This window comes from Triticum aestivum, chromosome 4B, assembly GCF_018294505.1.
Source record: "Triticum aestivum cultivar Chinese Spring chromosome 4B, IWGSC CS RefSeq v2.1, whole genome shotgun sequence".
Lineage (NCBI taxonomy): Eukaryota > Viridiplantae > Streptophyta > Magnoliopsida > Poales > Poaceae > Triticum > Triticum aestivum.
This window is the reverse complement of record NC_057804.1, coordinates 221,880,837-221,896,231: the sequence shown is the minus strand read 5'-3', so window position 1 is coordinate 221,896,231 and position 15,395 is coordinate 221,880,837. Positions and strand designations below refer to the sequence as shown.

Sequence of the window (15,395 nt, the reverse complement as noted above, 5' to 3'; positions counted from 1 at the left end):
GACGAAGACCGAAGGAGGTGGACGGGAGGCGGCGGCGGCTACGAAGGTAGCGGCGGCGGCGGCCAAAGAAGAGCGGCGACGGTGGCCTGACGGCGGCGGCGGCGGCTAGGTTAGGAGTGCGGCGACGGTGCTCGAAGTAGGCGAAGAACACTGACAGCATGACAAAGACCGACGCGGACGGTGGCGTTCCCGCTCCAAAGGAGACGGCGCGACGCATACCACAGGAGGTCGACGAGCGATGACGGCGGAGTGGATCACGAACCGCGGCGCTACGAACCGAAGGGGCGACGCAACGGCGGCAGGAGGGTCGGGGCGACGGCGGGGACCGCGGACCGCAACGCTGCGGCCCGAAGGGGCGACGCAACGGCGGTTCACGAGTCGGTGCAGCTGCGGGGACGGCCTCGGGACGGTGGCGAGGACCGCGTATCGCAACACTACGGCCCGAAGGGGCGACGCAGGGGCGACACACGGGTCGATGCAGCCGCGAGGAGAACCACGGGGCGGCGGCGCTGCGGCCCGACGGGGCAACGCAGCGGCAGCCCAATGCTCGATCGGTGGAGAGACGCGCTGAACTCGGGGATGATCTTCACGGGACCTGCGGAGGCGTGCGTAATCGACGGGCTAGGTCGGTCGCGCGGCGTAGATGAGGCGGATCGCAGCGGTGAGCGGGTGATCAAGCCGATCGCGCGCGAGGTCGGGGACGCCACTCGGTGGAGGCGTGGTGGCGGCGAAGTCCAAGATGAAGCTGGCGACGACGGACGACGTGAGACGTTGTGCGGACGAGCTTGTCAGCACCGGCACCCGGGTTGCCAAAGCAACGTCGGCGCCCGGGCAGCGAGGCCCGAGCGACCAACGGAGCAGTGGCGCCCGAGTTGAGGCAACCGACAAGCCTGACGCAGCCGAGGACGAGGCCGGCGAGGTAGACCGCCGGGCCGCCGTGCAGACGCGCCAGAGGCGGGTGATGTGGATCGATGGGCGGGCCAGCGCGCGAGCGACGACTATGATTGACCGTCTCATGACGCGTGGCCGCCGGGTCGGGGTGATGCAGGTGTCCCAGTCGAAGCAGGGCGGTGACGGCCGGCGTAGGGCGACGGGCGGACTGAAGCGCGGATGACGGCTGGCCTTGACGGGCCGCCTCGGCGCGCTTGGCCGCCGGGTCGGAGGAGAGGCTGGCGGGCCGCGCCGGGGTTGGAGTAGAGGCGCTCGGGATCGACGGCGGCGGTGGGCGACGCAAACCGATCAAGAATAGATCGAAAAACCAAAAAGAAACCGCGCGATCAAGGTGACAGGCGGGAGAGAGAAAAACCAAAAAGAAACTCTCTAGGGCAGCCGGTCAACACGACCGACAGACGAACCTAGGTACGGGCGGCGCGGCGCCCAGCGGCGGTCATGGAGGCCGACCGCCCCGGGGACGGTGCACAGGTGCCGAAGCGGCGGCGGCTAGGGTTTAGGATCGACTTGCGATAGATACCATGTCAGAAGGGAGAGAGGGACTTGTGGAATAGTTGTTGTATTGCTCGAGCCTCGTGGGTATATATATATATAGGAGTACATGATCTATTTGGAGTACAAGGCAAGCCAGAATATTTCCTAGTCTAACCTATGTTTCCTAATACAATCACGTTACTCAACAACAAGAGAAAGAAGAACAAATGAAGGCCTAAATGGAGATACAAAGGAAGAAGCTCGAGATGGAGGCGGAGATGCAAGCCAAGATGCTTGAGATAGAGGCTATCAAAGCAAAAGAAGTGGCGCTCACTTGTATGTTGAAAGGGGTGAAGATCATGAAGGTGAACAACACGGTGTTCCCGAGAAAGAAGCCTTGTTTTGAGAAGATGCAGGCCGACATGCTCAAACTTGATGATTAATCTACGGTGAAGAGCGCTATCTTTTTTGTATGCTGGCATGACCAAGACCAAGATGGCGTGGTTGAACTCCCATCTTTTTTGTGCTGGCATACGTGTCCGCCGCTTGCAAGTGCGCCAACTTAAACTGTGCGGTGTTTTTTGGAATTTGGCATGTATGTCTGCCGCCGGTACTGGCCGCCGGCATCAACTCTAAGCGATGGCACGATCTTTTATCGAGGGCCTTTTTAAGTTTAAACTGTTTTCTACGTGGACGAGAATTGGGTAGGCTGGCTGGATGCATCAGTCCTACACACGTACGGTGAGCGGACAGCCAACTCAAACGAATTAAAAATAATAAAATATGCGTCCGCTTGAATCGGTGCGATGGAGTTGCTCTAAGAACATATGAAAATTTTCTACTTCCATTAGTATAGGCAGCAAAGCGGTCGCCCCGTCCAGAAGGTCCGGAGCAAGACGTGGGATCAGCATCGGACATATAACGACCGACGTCGAGACGGCGGCGAGATGTCCGTGTAGCCGATGGGCGCGCCATATTTGACCGTTGCGAGCGCGTCCCTACCCTCCTCGACCACCGCGTCGGCCAATCGTGTCGTAATATTTTATAGTAATATAATATCAATTTATTATTTAAGTACTCCTATATTTTACTCCCTCTTACCACCAGCTTCCTTCTCTTGACTCTTTCTTCCCTTTCCTCGCGAACCAGCAAAACCAAGAGAGCGAAATCGCGTGTTGATTAGACGACCAGACCGAAGCCAACGAATTGGACATCGAGAGGAGGAGGACGTCTCTAGACTCAGCCCACCGGACCAAGAGAGGAGAACGGTCATCCTCGACGACGCCGCCGCCGCCGGCAAGGTGCGTGCCCTGCTCCTCCGATCCCTTCCCCCCTTTCTCTAGCTCCGGTGCGAAATCTGCGGCTGCACCGGGGGACCGGTGGCGATTCGGCGTGTGGGGCATCTCTCCCTCCTCACCTGCCACGGCGGTTGATTTAGTGGTTGTAGTTGTGGATGTGTGGGTTGGGGGCTGGTGGAAGCCGGCGACCTCTCCTGCTGGCAGACGAGCCGTCCGCTGCGAATGTCCCCCTCTCTTGGCGGGGGCTCCGGTTCGCTCGCGCCTTCACCTTCCTTCTTCGTGCAGTCCACCGGAAATCGGATTGCTCTCCACCGCCGTGTCGAATCGTGTGGTGTGCGTGAACTTGGTTGGTAGTCAGGGCCTGGATTTGGCAGACAGAGTTAGGTGAGAATGCAACAGTATAGACGCCAGCCAGAGATAGGGTTTACATGGTGCTCTCTAGTTGCCTGATTTTGAGTATACCCGTTGATTTTTAAGAGGGATTTCTGTACCATTCGCATCTTGTTTTCTCCATTTTTAGGCACTGATCACCGCCGCTGCACCCTATATTGGTCACTGTTATCTGTTCCGTCACTTCAATACATGCTTTATGGCCTGCAACTGTGTCTCTGCTAGTATCTGAACGTCTTGCGATTGTTGCGATCATTTGTTACAGGAGTTCGATTTGTTGAGGGGAGTTTTGGATGGGGGACCATGTGGTGGTGAATGTGGACGGTTTTGCGAACACCAAGGATGATGGCGTTGCTGAGAAGCCATCTGAGGCTGTGTCGGTGGCTGTTGTTGATATGGCGGAGGATGGTGGCGAGGATGAGCCACTCATCCAGGCTGCAGAGTGCCGCATATGCCAGGAAGAGGACAGTATCAAGAATCTCGAGAAGCCGTGTACGTGCAACGGCAGTCTGAAGGTTTGGGTCCTCTCCAATCTTATTCTCAAATCTCGCATATGATTCTCATGTTCCTGGAAGGCTGAAAACTGCTAGGCGTTTTGTTGTTTGTGCACTGCACATATGGTGGGGGTCCTTAGTTTTTGTGCTTTATTTCAGCATGTGTCAGCCATTTCCTTTGACATGTGGTATAGTTTATAAGTATGCTCCGATATGTTTCAAATTTACTAGGCAGTAGCCGATTGTGTGTATATTTAGGATAGTATCATGTTTGTATTTTCTTTTTCTTCCATATGGCAGCAATAGTTTAGTGGAAGGATCCACCTTTAAAGGACACTAACTGGAAAAACGCTATGTATCAAAAGTTTTGACTCATCCTATAATTATGTCCAGTTGGGTCATGTCATTTATGTTCCTCTAAGGTGCGCCATGCCATGGTCAAGTTGGATGACCTGCCATCTATTTCTTAACAAAGAACTGACTTTGATCTTGTATGGAGAAACTTACATGACAGTGAAGTTTATAACATTGTCGGGCTTTGAATAAAGGAGCTTTAAAATCCGTTTTACATCATTAAGGGACTAGCTATGTTCATCTTCTGTACTGTATGTAGAGTAAAAAGAGACGAACAATGCAAAGCTTGTATTGCCACTATGTCGTTCCGATGCTACCTTGGCGCTAACTTCCCAAGCAGCATGCGACAATGAGATATATGATAGTTTTGCTGGCCAAAATTCGTACAATCTACACCAAGAATAAAGCATGATTGTTTCACTTAAATTATTCTAAGTCTTAATGCTGCATATCTTCTTCTAGTGGGAGCGTTAAAGGCTACTGAAATTATCTGGCTTGGCCTCAATAATACCTACAACCTAGTGCATCTTCGTTAGTTCTCATGATCTTTCAGATCATTCACATATTTGCAGCATCGAGTTGTGTGGTTGATTTTGCATCCACATGTTTCATTGTTTCGTATCATTGCCTCACCAGTAATTTAACCCTGTGTTTTCTGGTTCAGTTTATGGGTCATTTATCAAGTTCAATCTTTTTAGATCTATTGTAATGATGATTTATTGACATTGGAACTGCTGATCCTACATCTTTATCTTTTGTGTTGCTTATGTATGTCAACTGAATCCCGTTACATGAATCGTGTATGCATGTTGTCCTATTGTGCTTGCGGAGACGCACATCATATATGTAAAACTTAGGGCATGTACAATGGTACTATCTTAGGACTGCCACGTAGGATAAATGATGAGGTGGAGGAGAGAGAACCCATAAGAAAAGGCTTGACTTCTCTTATTTAAGAAAAGACAAGAGATGATCTCTTAGCATAATATGCCTCACCATGTTTTTAGGAATAACTAGTTATTGAAGATAAGGCTAAGAGATGACCCATTGTAGACATGTTTTTTTGTCATCTCTAAATTACATGCAAAACTTAAGATAAGACTATCTTATCAACCATTGTACGTGCCCTTACCTTGAGCTATCTATGTTCTACTTTCATCCTTGTAAATCATATAAATGTTTGTATGTTTGATCTATCAAATTATGCAGTATCTAGTTGACAGTTCTATTTCTCATGTACAGTATGCTCATAGAGCGTGTGTGCAACGCTGGTGCAATGAGAAAGGAGACATTACATGTGAAATTTGCCATGAGGTTAGTATTTTTCTCATTTCACACCAATTGTACATGTTTCATCTTTGTATTGATCCAAATTTTGAATAGTATGTTAATCTACACACAATCCAGAACGGCAACCCCAGTTTTCCCACTTAAATTTTTTCCGTGTGTTGTGACCTGTTGACTTCATGCGTCACAGTAGTTCCACCAGAATTTCCCTGCGACACCACTTAGCATTTCATGTTGTGTGCCTTATGTTATGCTCACATGAAAGCCTCACTCCATGGAGCTTTATGCCTTTATGTGCCACCACCCAGAAATGCTGTCTCATTTGCTCATGCATGAGTATGTGCAGTTGCTGTATTGTCTACCTGGAGGAATTACTGCCATGAATGATTGTTGTCTGGAGGGGCGAAGTTATTTTTTCTTCTTCGATTTTCTTAAGTTCGATGAGGTGGACATGCAATAAAAAAAAGATTTGCTGGGGGTACTTAACTGCTCCATTTCTAGTTTTCTCATATAGTGTCCGTATGTTGTTCTTCCAGATCATCTTTTATTCTGTATTTCCTAAATTTTGCCGGTAATTACCATGGTAGATAATAAGAAATCATTAAGAGAATGAGAAATTCGATGCTGTTTTCATGGATTCAAATGTTTCAGATATGGTTATATTCTGGTAGGATACTCGTTGATTTGTCCAGTGTGCACATTTATGGTGCCCTTGCTATCCCTGTTTACTAATTTGAAGCTCTGATGGTACCCTGCAGCAATATAAGCCTGGGTACACAGCACCACCACGTGTTCAACCAGATGAGACCAGCATAGATATAAGGCAAGTTTATTTTCAGATACTGCCTTTTGTTCAATTAATGCACAAAAACCTTATTATGGCTGGTGCTAGTAGTTTTTCACTTTCTCCATAGCATAAAACCCATCTTTGCAGAGATTAAACCAAAAGATTTTGTTCAGTGGAATTGTGGTATCAAATACAATTAAAACTAACATAACTCAACAGTCTGGGGAAGTCCGTCAAACAACGATAGCATTTGAAGTGTTTCTAGTTGCATACAAAAGAATGTCCATCGCCTCACAAAAACCATGCATCATGTATGGTCTTAGTCTATATAGCGGAAGGAATCGACAGCAAGCGCCTGCAAAACAGGGCACATCCTGCTGTACCAATCATGCATTGTGGAAGACATGGGCATGGCTCAAACACGCGGCGATGTCCTCTGAAGCAGCTTGAAGCAAACGGCTAACCCCTGCTTGATAACCCTGAACACTGCAACAGGAAATGAAACTATTTTAGAACCGGTAATTAGCAATATTTTGTAGAAAAACCGAAGTTAACCCAACCGGATGGATTGTCTTTTCTTGAGCAGAAGACAGGAATGCTTTTTCTAACAACTACTGCTACATATATCACTTGTTGAAATCTCTAGAAAGACAAATATTTAGGAACGGAGGGAGTAGAAGGAACTGCATTAAGATTCCCAAGGAGAAGGTAACCTATATAGTCCAACAAATTGGTTCAACAACTCGACATAATTGTACTCCCTCCGTCCTAAAAAGGTTGTCTTAGATTTGTCTAGCTACGGATGTTTCTAGAAACGTTTTAGTGTTAGATACATCCGTACCAAATTACTTGTCTTTGTCTAGATACAGATATTTTTTTCCCCGCAAAAAAGAAAAACAAACAAAAACATCCATATCTAGACAAAGACAAGTAATTTGGGACGGAGGTAATAGATGTCAAGTCATGTGAGTTTACTATAGACAAATAGCTTGTTTTGTTGGTTGTGGGTTGAGTTCAAAGTTCAAAGTACAGAGCCTTACTCTGGGAAATTCTCAGGTAAATTTATGACATATTTGGATTACAACAAGTAGCATTGTACCAAAAGAATTGTGCATACATGTGAGTAAAATAGAAGGCCTTGTTTTTGCTAGAGTCATTCCCTAATCAGGCTAGGAAAAGAGTTACTCCTTCCGATCTAAATTAATTGACGCTCCTTTAGTACAACTTTACTTTGTACTAAAGTTGTACTCCCTCCGTCCTAAAATAAGTGTCTTGAGCTTAGTACAAATTTATACTAGAGCTAGTACAAAGTTGAGACACTTATTTTGGGACGGAGGGAGTACTAAAGGAACGTCGAGGGAGTACATACAAAAAGGCGAATGTGTAACGGAATCCCACTTGTGCTCCAGCGGAAACATGGAGCTTTGGAGTACATATATAGCTTGGTAGTACTCCACCATTTACATGAAACCTGTAATTTCAAATGTCATTCATCAAATATTTGATTATTCATTTAACTCTAATAAAGTCCCGTTTTGTGCTATTTCCCCCCCATGTTTCCCACTCGGAAACATGGAAAAGAGTTACTCCTATCGATCTAAATTAATTGACGCTCCTTTAGTACAACTTTACTTTGGAGTACATATATAGCTTGGTAGTACTCCACCATTTACATGAAACCTGTAATTTCAAATGTCATTCATCAAATATTTGATTATTCATTTAACTCTAATAAAGTCCCGTTTTGTGCTATTTTCCCCCCATGTTTCCCCCATGTTTCCCACTCGGAAACATGGAAAAGAGTTACTCCTACCGATCTAAATTAATTGACGCTCCTTTAGTACAACTTTACTTTGTACTAAAGTTGTACTCCCTCCGTCCTAAAATAAGTGTCTTGAGCTTAGTACAAATTTATACTAGAGCTAGTACAAAGTTGAGACACTTATTTTGGGACGGAGGGAGTACTAAAGGAACGTCGAGGGAGTACATACAAAAAGGCGAATGTGTAACGGAATCCCACTTGTTGTGCTCCAGCGGAAACATGGAGCTTTGGAGCACATATATAGCTTGGTAGTACTCCACCATTTACATGAAACCTGTAATTTCAAATGTCATTCATCAAATATTTGATTATTCATTTAACTCTAATAAAGTCCCGTTTTGTGCTATTTTCCCCCATGTTTCCCACTCGGTATTTTTTTTGCAATAGGTCTTCGTGCCCGCTACACACGCTGATCGACCATCTCGATCACATGCAGAGCAACAACCTCGCCATGTTGTCACATAACCTCGCCATATGTTGTCACACAACCTTTTTTCTTAGTCTACATATACGACCTGAGCATGCGTAATGAAAAGAGGGGTGATGCATCATCTTGTGTGATTCTAAACTGTATGAAAATTAATTACCTTCACACAGTTCAATCAAGTGAATTGTACGTCTACAATCAAATTCACAGTACTATTGGATATATAAACAAAGCACTACCCATGAAATTAAGAACATGACAAGTTAAATAAATATTCATTGTGCCCACCATGTTTCCACATTGATGCAATTTTGAAAGGATATATCGACCGTCCTAGATCTTTCACATGACAAAGCATTACTCGAGATCATCATGAACACTGCTCTTGGTTCTGCCTTTGATACTCTGCTAGCATGAATATGCAATTAGAAGAAATATATACCAACTTGTCTGCTAGCATAGGATCTCAGATGTTTACAAATAGTAATATGATAATTGTTAGAGTTATTTATATTTAGCCGTGTGCCCTTTGTATTTTCTCCATTCTATAAGGGGCCTTTTGCATATTGTATCACACCTGTACATGTATATATATCGGCCTATGGCCACCTGGAAATACAAGTTGCATATTTCCTAACATGGTACTAGAGCCCTAGGTATTTTTATTCGCACGCACAAGTCGTGCTGATCCCCTCTTGCGTCTTCGGCTCCTCTTGGTCGATGCTGCTTGCGCTGCCACCCCTCTCCTTGGGCTGGTGGTTGCTGTCTTTTTCCGCCCTGGTCCATGCTTCATCCATGAGCCACCTCTTCGATCCAGTCGTCAAGGTTGCCGCCGCCTGGTCAAACAACCTCCTTGCCAGATCACTTGCCCTGGTCGCTACCCGCCGCGTAACCCCGCTTGATTCGCTTGTCCTGAAGGCTGCTCTGGTCAACGCCTTGAAAGCTGCATTTGTAGTTGCCTGATCCGCCCGACCTGGTTGCTGCAGATCTGACCAACTGGATCTAGCCGGTCCACCCAGTCCCGTGGGCTTTGGATTGCAAGTCAACGACACCTGACTCTTACGGCTGCACGTGCTCCTTCCACCGTCTGGCGGACTTCCTCTTTGTTGCATCGGGTGTGTGCTCCGCTGTCCTGGAACAGAGCCGGTTCCTGAGTAGTTGATTTCAGTTGTAAAGAAAAGGAAAGAAAAACGGGTACAATGTCTTCATCCTCCGCTTTGTTGCTCTCCCTTGTTGCCCAGTTTTTTTTATGATACTAACTACTCCCTCCGTCCCATAATGTAAGACGTTTTTTGACACTACACTAGCGTAAAAAAAACGTCTTACATTATGGGACGGAGGGAGTACACCTAGTTTGTTGCCTTTATGTGCATTCATATGTGTGGCATTTGTCTCGGGGGCTTTCCGGCAAGGTCCCCTGTCCATCGTGCCCGTCTTAGAATGGTGTGGCTGAGCGTAAGCATCGTCATCTTCTTAAGACTGCTCGTGCATTGATGATTGCCACCTCTCTTCTGCCTCAACTTTGGGCTTGTTTCCACTTCTACCTGTCTCATCTATATTCAGCCGTCTGCTGCTCTACACGGTGGCATTCCTTTCGAGGGTCTTTTTGATCGTTCTCCTGATTATTCAACGCTTTGTTTGTGTTTGCTATGTTCTTCCCGCCTCCCGCGAATGCACCAAACTGACCGCTCAATCTATCGAGTGTGTCTTCTTAGGATACAATGATGAGCATAAGGGCTATCATTGTTGGATCCCGTCGGTCGTCGGATGCGTATTTTTCGGGTTGTGACTTTTAATGAGCCTCACCCCTTCTACCCGCGTCCATCTTCCTCGACCTTTTCAGTGGAGGATATCTCCTTGCTCACTTTTCCCGACACCTATCACTCCGGTGGAGCCCCTGTTTACCCTTCTCACTACTACTACTTCTCAGACTGCTGCAGATCCAACGACGCCATCTCCTATGGTTTCCTTACCTCACTTATCACAGGATTCTGCACCTTCGTCAGTGGCTTCCTGGCCTCCATCACCGAGTCTATCGTGGTGGTTCATCCTCGTATTCTTCCATCTTCTCCTCACTATTATACTCGCCATTCGCATGTCGTGGATGATTCTACCGATGCGCAATCTACTTTTGATGTGCCATCTTCCTTGTCTCAGCCTACTTATGGCTACGTGCTTGCCCATTTTCGCCTGTTGACCGCCTTGTTTTTTCTAGTGTTGGCGCTGCTGTTCTTAAGCCGACTTCGTATCATGATGCTCTTGTTCATCCTGAATGGCAACTTGTGATGGCAGAGGAGATTGCTGCTCTTGTGCAGACCGACACGTGGGATCTTCTCTCTCTTCCTCATGTTCGTCTCATCGCTTGTAAGTGGGTCTACAAGGTTAAGACTCGCTCCAATTGTTCTCTTGAGTGCTACAAAGCTTGTCTTATGGCTCGTGGTTTTCTGCAGGAGCATGGTCGTGATTACGATGAGAGTTTCGCTCATGTGGCCCATATGATCACTGTTTGCACACTTATTTGTTGTGGCTTCTATTCATCATTGGTCTGTATCTCAGCTTGATGTTAAGAATGCTTTTCTTAATGGTGACTTGCGTGCGGAGGTTTACATGCAGCCGCCACCTAGGTATTTTGTTCCTGATGGCATGGTCTGCCGTCTTCGTTGCTCTCTATATGGCAAGCAAGTCCCTTGTGTTTGGTTTGAGCGTTTCGCCTCTGTGGTGACTGTCGCTGGTTTATTGACGAGCGCTCATGATCCTGACTGTTTGTCCACCTTTCACCTCGTGGTTGGACTCTTCTTTTATATGTTGATGACATGATCATCACTGGCGACAACCTAGTACATTGATCCTGACTGCTCATGATCCTGACTGTTTGTCCACCTTTCTCCTCGTAGTTGGACTCTTCTTTTATATGTTGATGACATGATCATCACTGGCGACGACCTAGTACATTGACTTTGTTAAGGCACGTCTCAGTGAGCAGTTTCTTATGTCTGATCTTGGCTCTCTTCGCTACTTTCTTGGGATTGGGGTCTCTTCGACCTCTGACGCCTTTTTTATTTCCCAAGAAAAGTATACCCAGCATCTTGCTCGTGCTGCTCTTACTGATGAGCGCACTGTTGAGACTCCCATGGAGCTCAATGTTCACCTCCGTGCTTCTCATGGTGACCCCTTGTCTAATCCGGCGCTTTATCGTCATCTTGTTGGGACTCTTGTTGATTTAGCTGTCACTCGTTCGGGTATCTCCTATCCTGTTCATGTTTTGAGTCAGTTTGTTTTTGTGCCTACTTTGGTTCACTAGTCACCCTCTTCGTGTTCAACAGTATCTTCATGGCATGATTTCTCAGAGTCTGTTCTTTCCTCGCTCTAGTTCCTTACTACTTCAGATATCGGATGCTACGTGGGCTAGTGATCTCTCGAATCGCTGTTCACTTTCTGCTTATTGTGTTCTCCTTGATGGTTCTCTCATTATGAAGAAACAGTCTGCAGTTTTCCATTCGAGTGCAGAGGCTGAGTTGCGAGCTATGGCTCCTTTGACAACAGAGGTTACTTGGTTCCGGTGGTTACTTCAGTAGTTTGGTGTGTCTGTCACTACACTGACTGCATTATTGTCGTACAAGTGCTGTCAGCTTTGCGCTCGACCCTGTGAAGCATGAGCTCACCAAGCATATTGGTGTTGATGCTTCATTCAGGTTGTTGCTCTTCAGTATTTGCCTTCCGAGTTAGAGTTGCTGGACTTCTTTACGAACTTTACGAAGGCCCAAGCTACAGCACAACACGGCTTCTATCTCTCAAAACTCAGTGTTGTTGATCCACCATGAGTTTTTTTTTGGGGGGGGGTTGTATTTTCTCTTTTCTATAAGGGGCTATCTTCATATTGTACCAGGTATTGCATATTTTCTAACAACTTTGAGTACCCAATTGTGATAGAGAGAACATATCAGAAGGACATACATGTAGGACTTTGGTGTAGTTAACAAGTTAGAGATAGAAATTAAGTGTATTATTATCTATGCTTTGCTTGCTAATCCAAGTAAAGATAAATAAAATGATTGTAACAGGGAGAAAGTTACCGGCTAAATTTCTAAGGGGCGTATGCCCAGTTATCAAAAATTGAAAATCATAGCAAATTGTTAACCCAAGTGCAAGTGCAAAAATATCCTGGAACAACTATGATCTGAATGGCACTTTGCTCTCCTTTCACTGACCTAAGGCACTTAGGCACCTAACTACCAATAAAATTGTAAGGACAACAGAAAAATCGATACACATTTTCAAGAATATACATAACTAAAAGATCGACCAAGTTTCTGCTGGAAATTCATGTATATAAAGGAGCAATAACTTATTACAGATACCTAATATGCATTCACTCTTTTAGTAGTACACCCCGAATCTGCACCCACTGGAGGTTTGATGTACACAAATGTTGAATCCGGTTAACTCGTAGCATGGGCCATGGTGTGTGAAGTAATGAATGAAGCAATTGGTTGTAAAATAGGGTGTATGGAACGGACAGCTGCACCGAGAGATTTCAAGAGGATACTGCTCTGCAATTCGGCAGTTATTGACTGAAGGTGGGCAGTGGGAGACATGCATTCGGGAGTTACGTGCTAATTGCAATTAGCGTTAAACATTCGAGGATCTTAGGCTGTAGAATTTGTTGTATGGATGAACATGATAGATTTGGATCTCCGCCCTTCGTGCTTTTATAGGTGTAGTAGATTCAAGTGCATTAAAAATTCGAACATATCTGAGTCAGGTCTATTGATTTGCAGTGGGGATTGGACCATTACAGGAGCTCCTCTGGATATGCGCGACCCAAGAATTCTTGCTGTAGCAGCTGCACAGCGTCGTCTTCTTGAAGCAGAGTACGACGAATATGGTGGTACTGATGCTAATGGTGCTGCATTCTGTCGTTCTGCTGCACTCATTGTAAGTATTTACTATTTGCAGGTTCTATTGTCCAGCCTCCAACACTTCCTACTGTTCAGTGCTTTTAGATATTGTCCATACCTACAGTTTGGTTTATGGATTGAGTAACTGTTCTTTTAGTTGGTTACAAATAGTTCAGAATCGAGTGCATCTTTCTGTTCCAGCCTGCTTCCTTGACATTTTATCATATTTCTGGTATTTTCAAGAGAAGAATATCTGAAAATTGCTATTTTTTCCCAGCTAATGGCCCTGTTGCTTCTAAGGCATGCATTGTCGATCTCGGACAATGAAGGAGATGATGACTCTTCTACCATGTTCTCTGTGAGTCACATGGTCTTATTTCCCTTTTTTTTCCTGTTAATCTCATTACATGAATTCTCAACCGATGTTTTGCAGCTTTTTCTTCTCCGAGCTGCTGGATTTCTGCTGCCATGCTATATAATGGCATGGATCTTCAGCATTTTGCATCGCCGGCGACAAAGGGAGGTATTTTTTTTATCCAATATCAATGGTGTCTCTCGCCAATTCTTTTTTGCGAATATCTCCCACCATTAGTTCATGTGAACCTTTTTGTTGAAATCGTTACATGTATTAGTTTTTGTATCCTCTTAACCATTGAGAAGCATCTAACCTTACAGTTTTTTAATTATTGGCAGGAAGCGGCCTCAATTGCCACGGCAGAGGTAGCATTCATCCTGCAATCAGCCCAGGGCCGTGCCCTTCAGTTTACCATCGCTCCAGACTCCCCAACCACCCCACAGCATGAGCCACAGCAGCAGCAGCAATAGCTAAACGACCCAGTAGTTCCACAAGTACTGGCACAATGCGTGCTTGAAGATGTAGGTCTGGGTGCATATTTTGTTGTTGGTGCTGGCTCCTCAGGAATGCTAGGAAGCCTTCCTGTGGCCAGGTAAAAACCTCGTGTGGTGTCAGAGTTTTATTTGTCTCGAGCAATGTGACTAAACCTGTGTGTCTGAATGTAATTTAAGCATTATTTAATGTAAATTTAACATCTATTACCTTTACTATTTTGGTGCAACCCGTGTCTTGTGCTCTAAGCGCAATGGTTTGATGGGCAAGATATATGGGTAACCTGCTGGATGCTCAACCAGGAAGGTTCGTTTGAAATTGCAAGTGGTTAGTGCATCTAGGTGACCGACCCAACACAGTATTTTTTATACGCCCCGCAAGTCTAGTTATGGGTAGCATCGCACGGCCAACACCATTCTAGACAGCTCATGTGTACTCCCCGCTTTAGTAATCTGACAGCTCATATGTACTCCCTCTAAAGAAATGTAAGAGCGTCTCAGTCACTTTATATTTCTTTACAGAGGGAGTAACGCTAGACACTACCCTATTCTAATCCATTTATCGGGGCCTCCCCCCTCCCCTCCTCTTCCCTACTCCAAGCCACCCTCTTCCAGTGCTTGTCTCCATGCCTGCACATGTCCCCACACTAGCACCTGGCCACACATTGCTGACCGTGGATCCGGTTGTTGAGGTGGAATTCTAGACCATACTAGCCCCACATGTCCCCACACTAGCACCTGGCCACACATTGCTGACCATGGACCCGGTTGTTGAGGTGGAATTCTAGACCATACTAGCCCCCGTTCAAGCATTCTCCAACATCCTCACAATCTTGCTGTTGTCGCAATTGTCGTGGCGACAAATGGTTTAGTTTCATTGATTTAGTTTTATGAATGTAAAAAGTCGCTAATCGAGTTTTTTCTCCCTATGTAAGAACTTTACAATGCAATGTTAGCTTAACATAGTGTTTTAATCCTCCAACTTAGTGTGTGACTATTGGTTTGATGTAACAAAACATAGAACAAAAGATATGAAGACAACTATTGGACAACTCTGTGTTTGCGCACAAACTTCAAGGATAAGGGCATCTCCAAGGCAGACCCTGCAAACTAGAAGCAAACGCCTGGGGGGGGGGGGGCTTGCGGGTGTCCGGACCGCTGCCACACACGCTTTTGACAACCCGGACCCACCTAAAGACCTCTTCATTGCACGTGCCTTTCCTGCCCGAAATGGTCCTCTCTAGAGTGTCGGCGTCGTATTCATGCCAGCCCAGAGTGGATGCGACCTCTCACTAGAGCCGACATTGAAGCGGCACGTCGGCCGAGAGCGCCGCATGCGCCATGTATCGGTGCATGAGCCCTTACTC

The 15,395-nt window shown here is 46.0% G+C and overlaps 1 protein-coding gene and 1 long non-coding RNA gene across 3 annotated transcripts; both read left to right on the top strand.

Annotated features, from left to right (window-relative positions):
- The first annotated feature begins 2,509 nt into the window (after positions 1-2,509).
- Positions 2,510-14,244, top strand: LOC123091853 (uncharacterized). Of its 2 annotated transcripts, none has more exons than XM_044513453.1 (8): positions 2,510-2,726; positions 3,379-3,628; positions 5,204-5,275; positions 6,007-6,071; positions 13,063-13,219; positions 13,460-13,540; positions 13,616-13,705; positions 13,876-14,244. In XM_044513453.1, the coding sequence occupies exons 2-8, from the start codon at positions 3,407-3,409 to the stop codon at positions 14,005-14,007; spliced, it is 819 nt and encodes a 272-aa protein (XP_044369388.1). In that variant the 5' UTR covers positions 2,510-2,726; positions 3,379-3,406; the 3' UTR covers positions 14,008-14,244. The 2 variants fall into 2 exon arrangements, with proteins under 2 accessions (XP_044369388.1, XP_044369390.1); XM_044513455.1 differs by lacking the exon at positions 2,510-2,726 and adding an exon at positions 2,897-3,107.
- LOC123091854 (uncharacterized) lies at positions 6,089-12,397 on the top strand. The gene is made up of 2 exons (XR_006443605.1): positions 6,089-10,648; positions 10,735-12,397. It is a non-coding gene; the product is annotated as an uncharacterized lncRNA (long non-coding RNA).
- Positions 14,245-15,395: the final 1,151 nt, after the last annotated feature.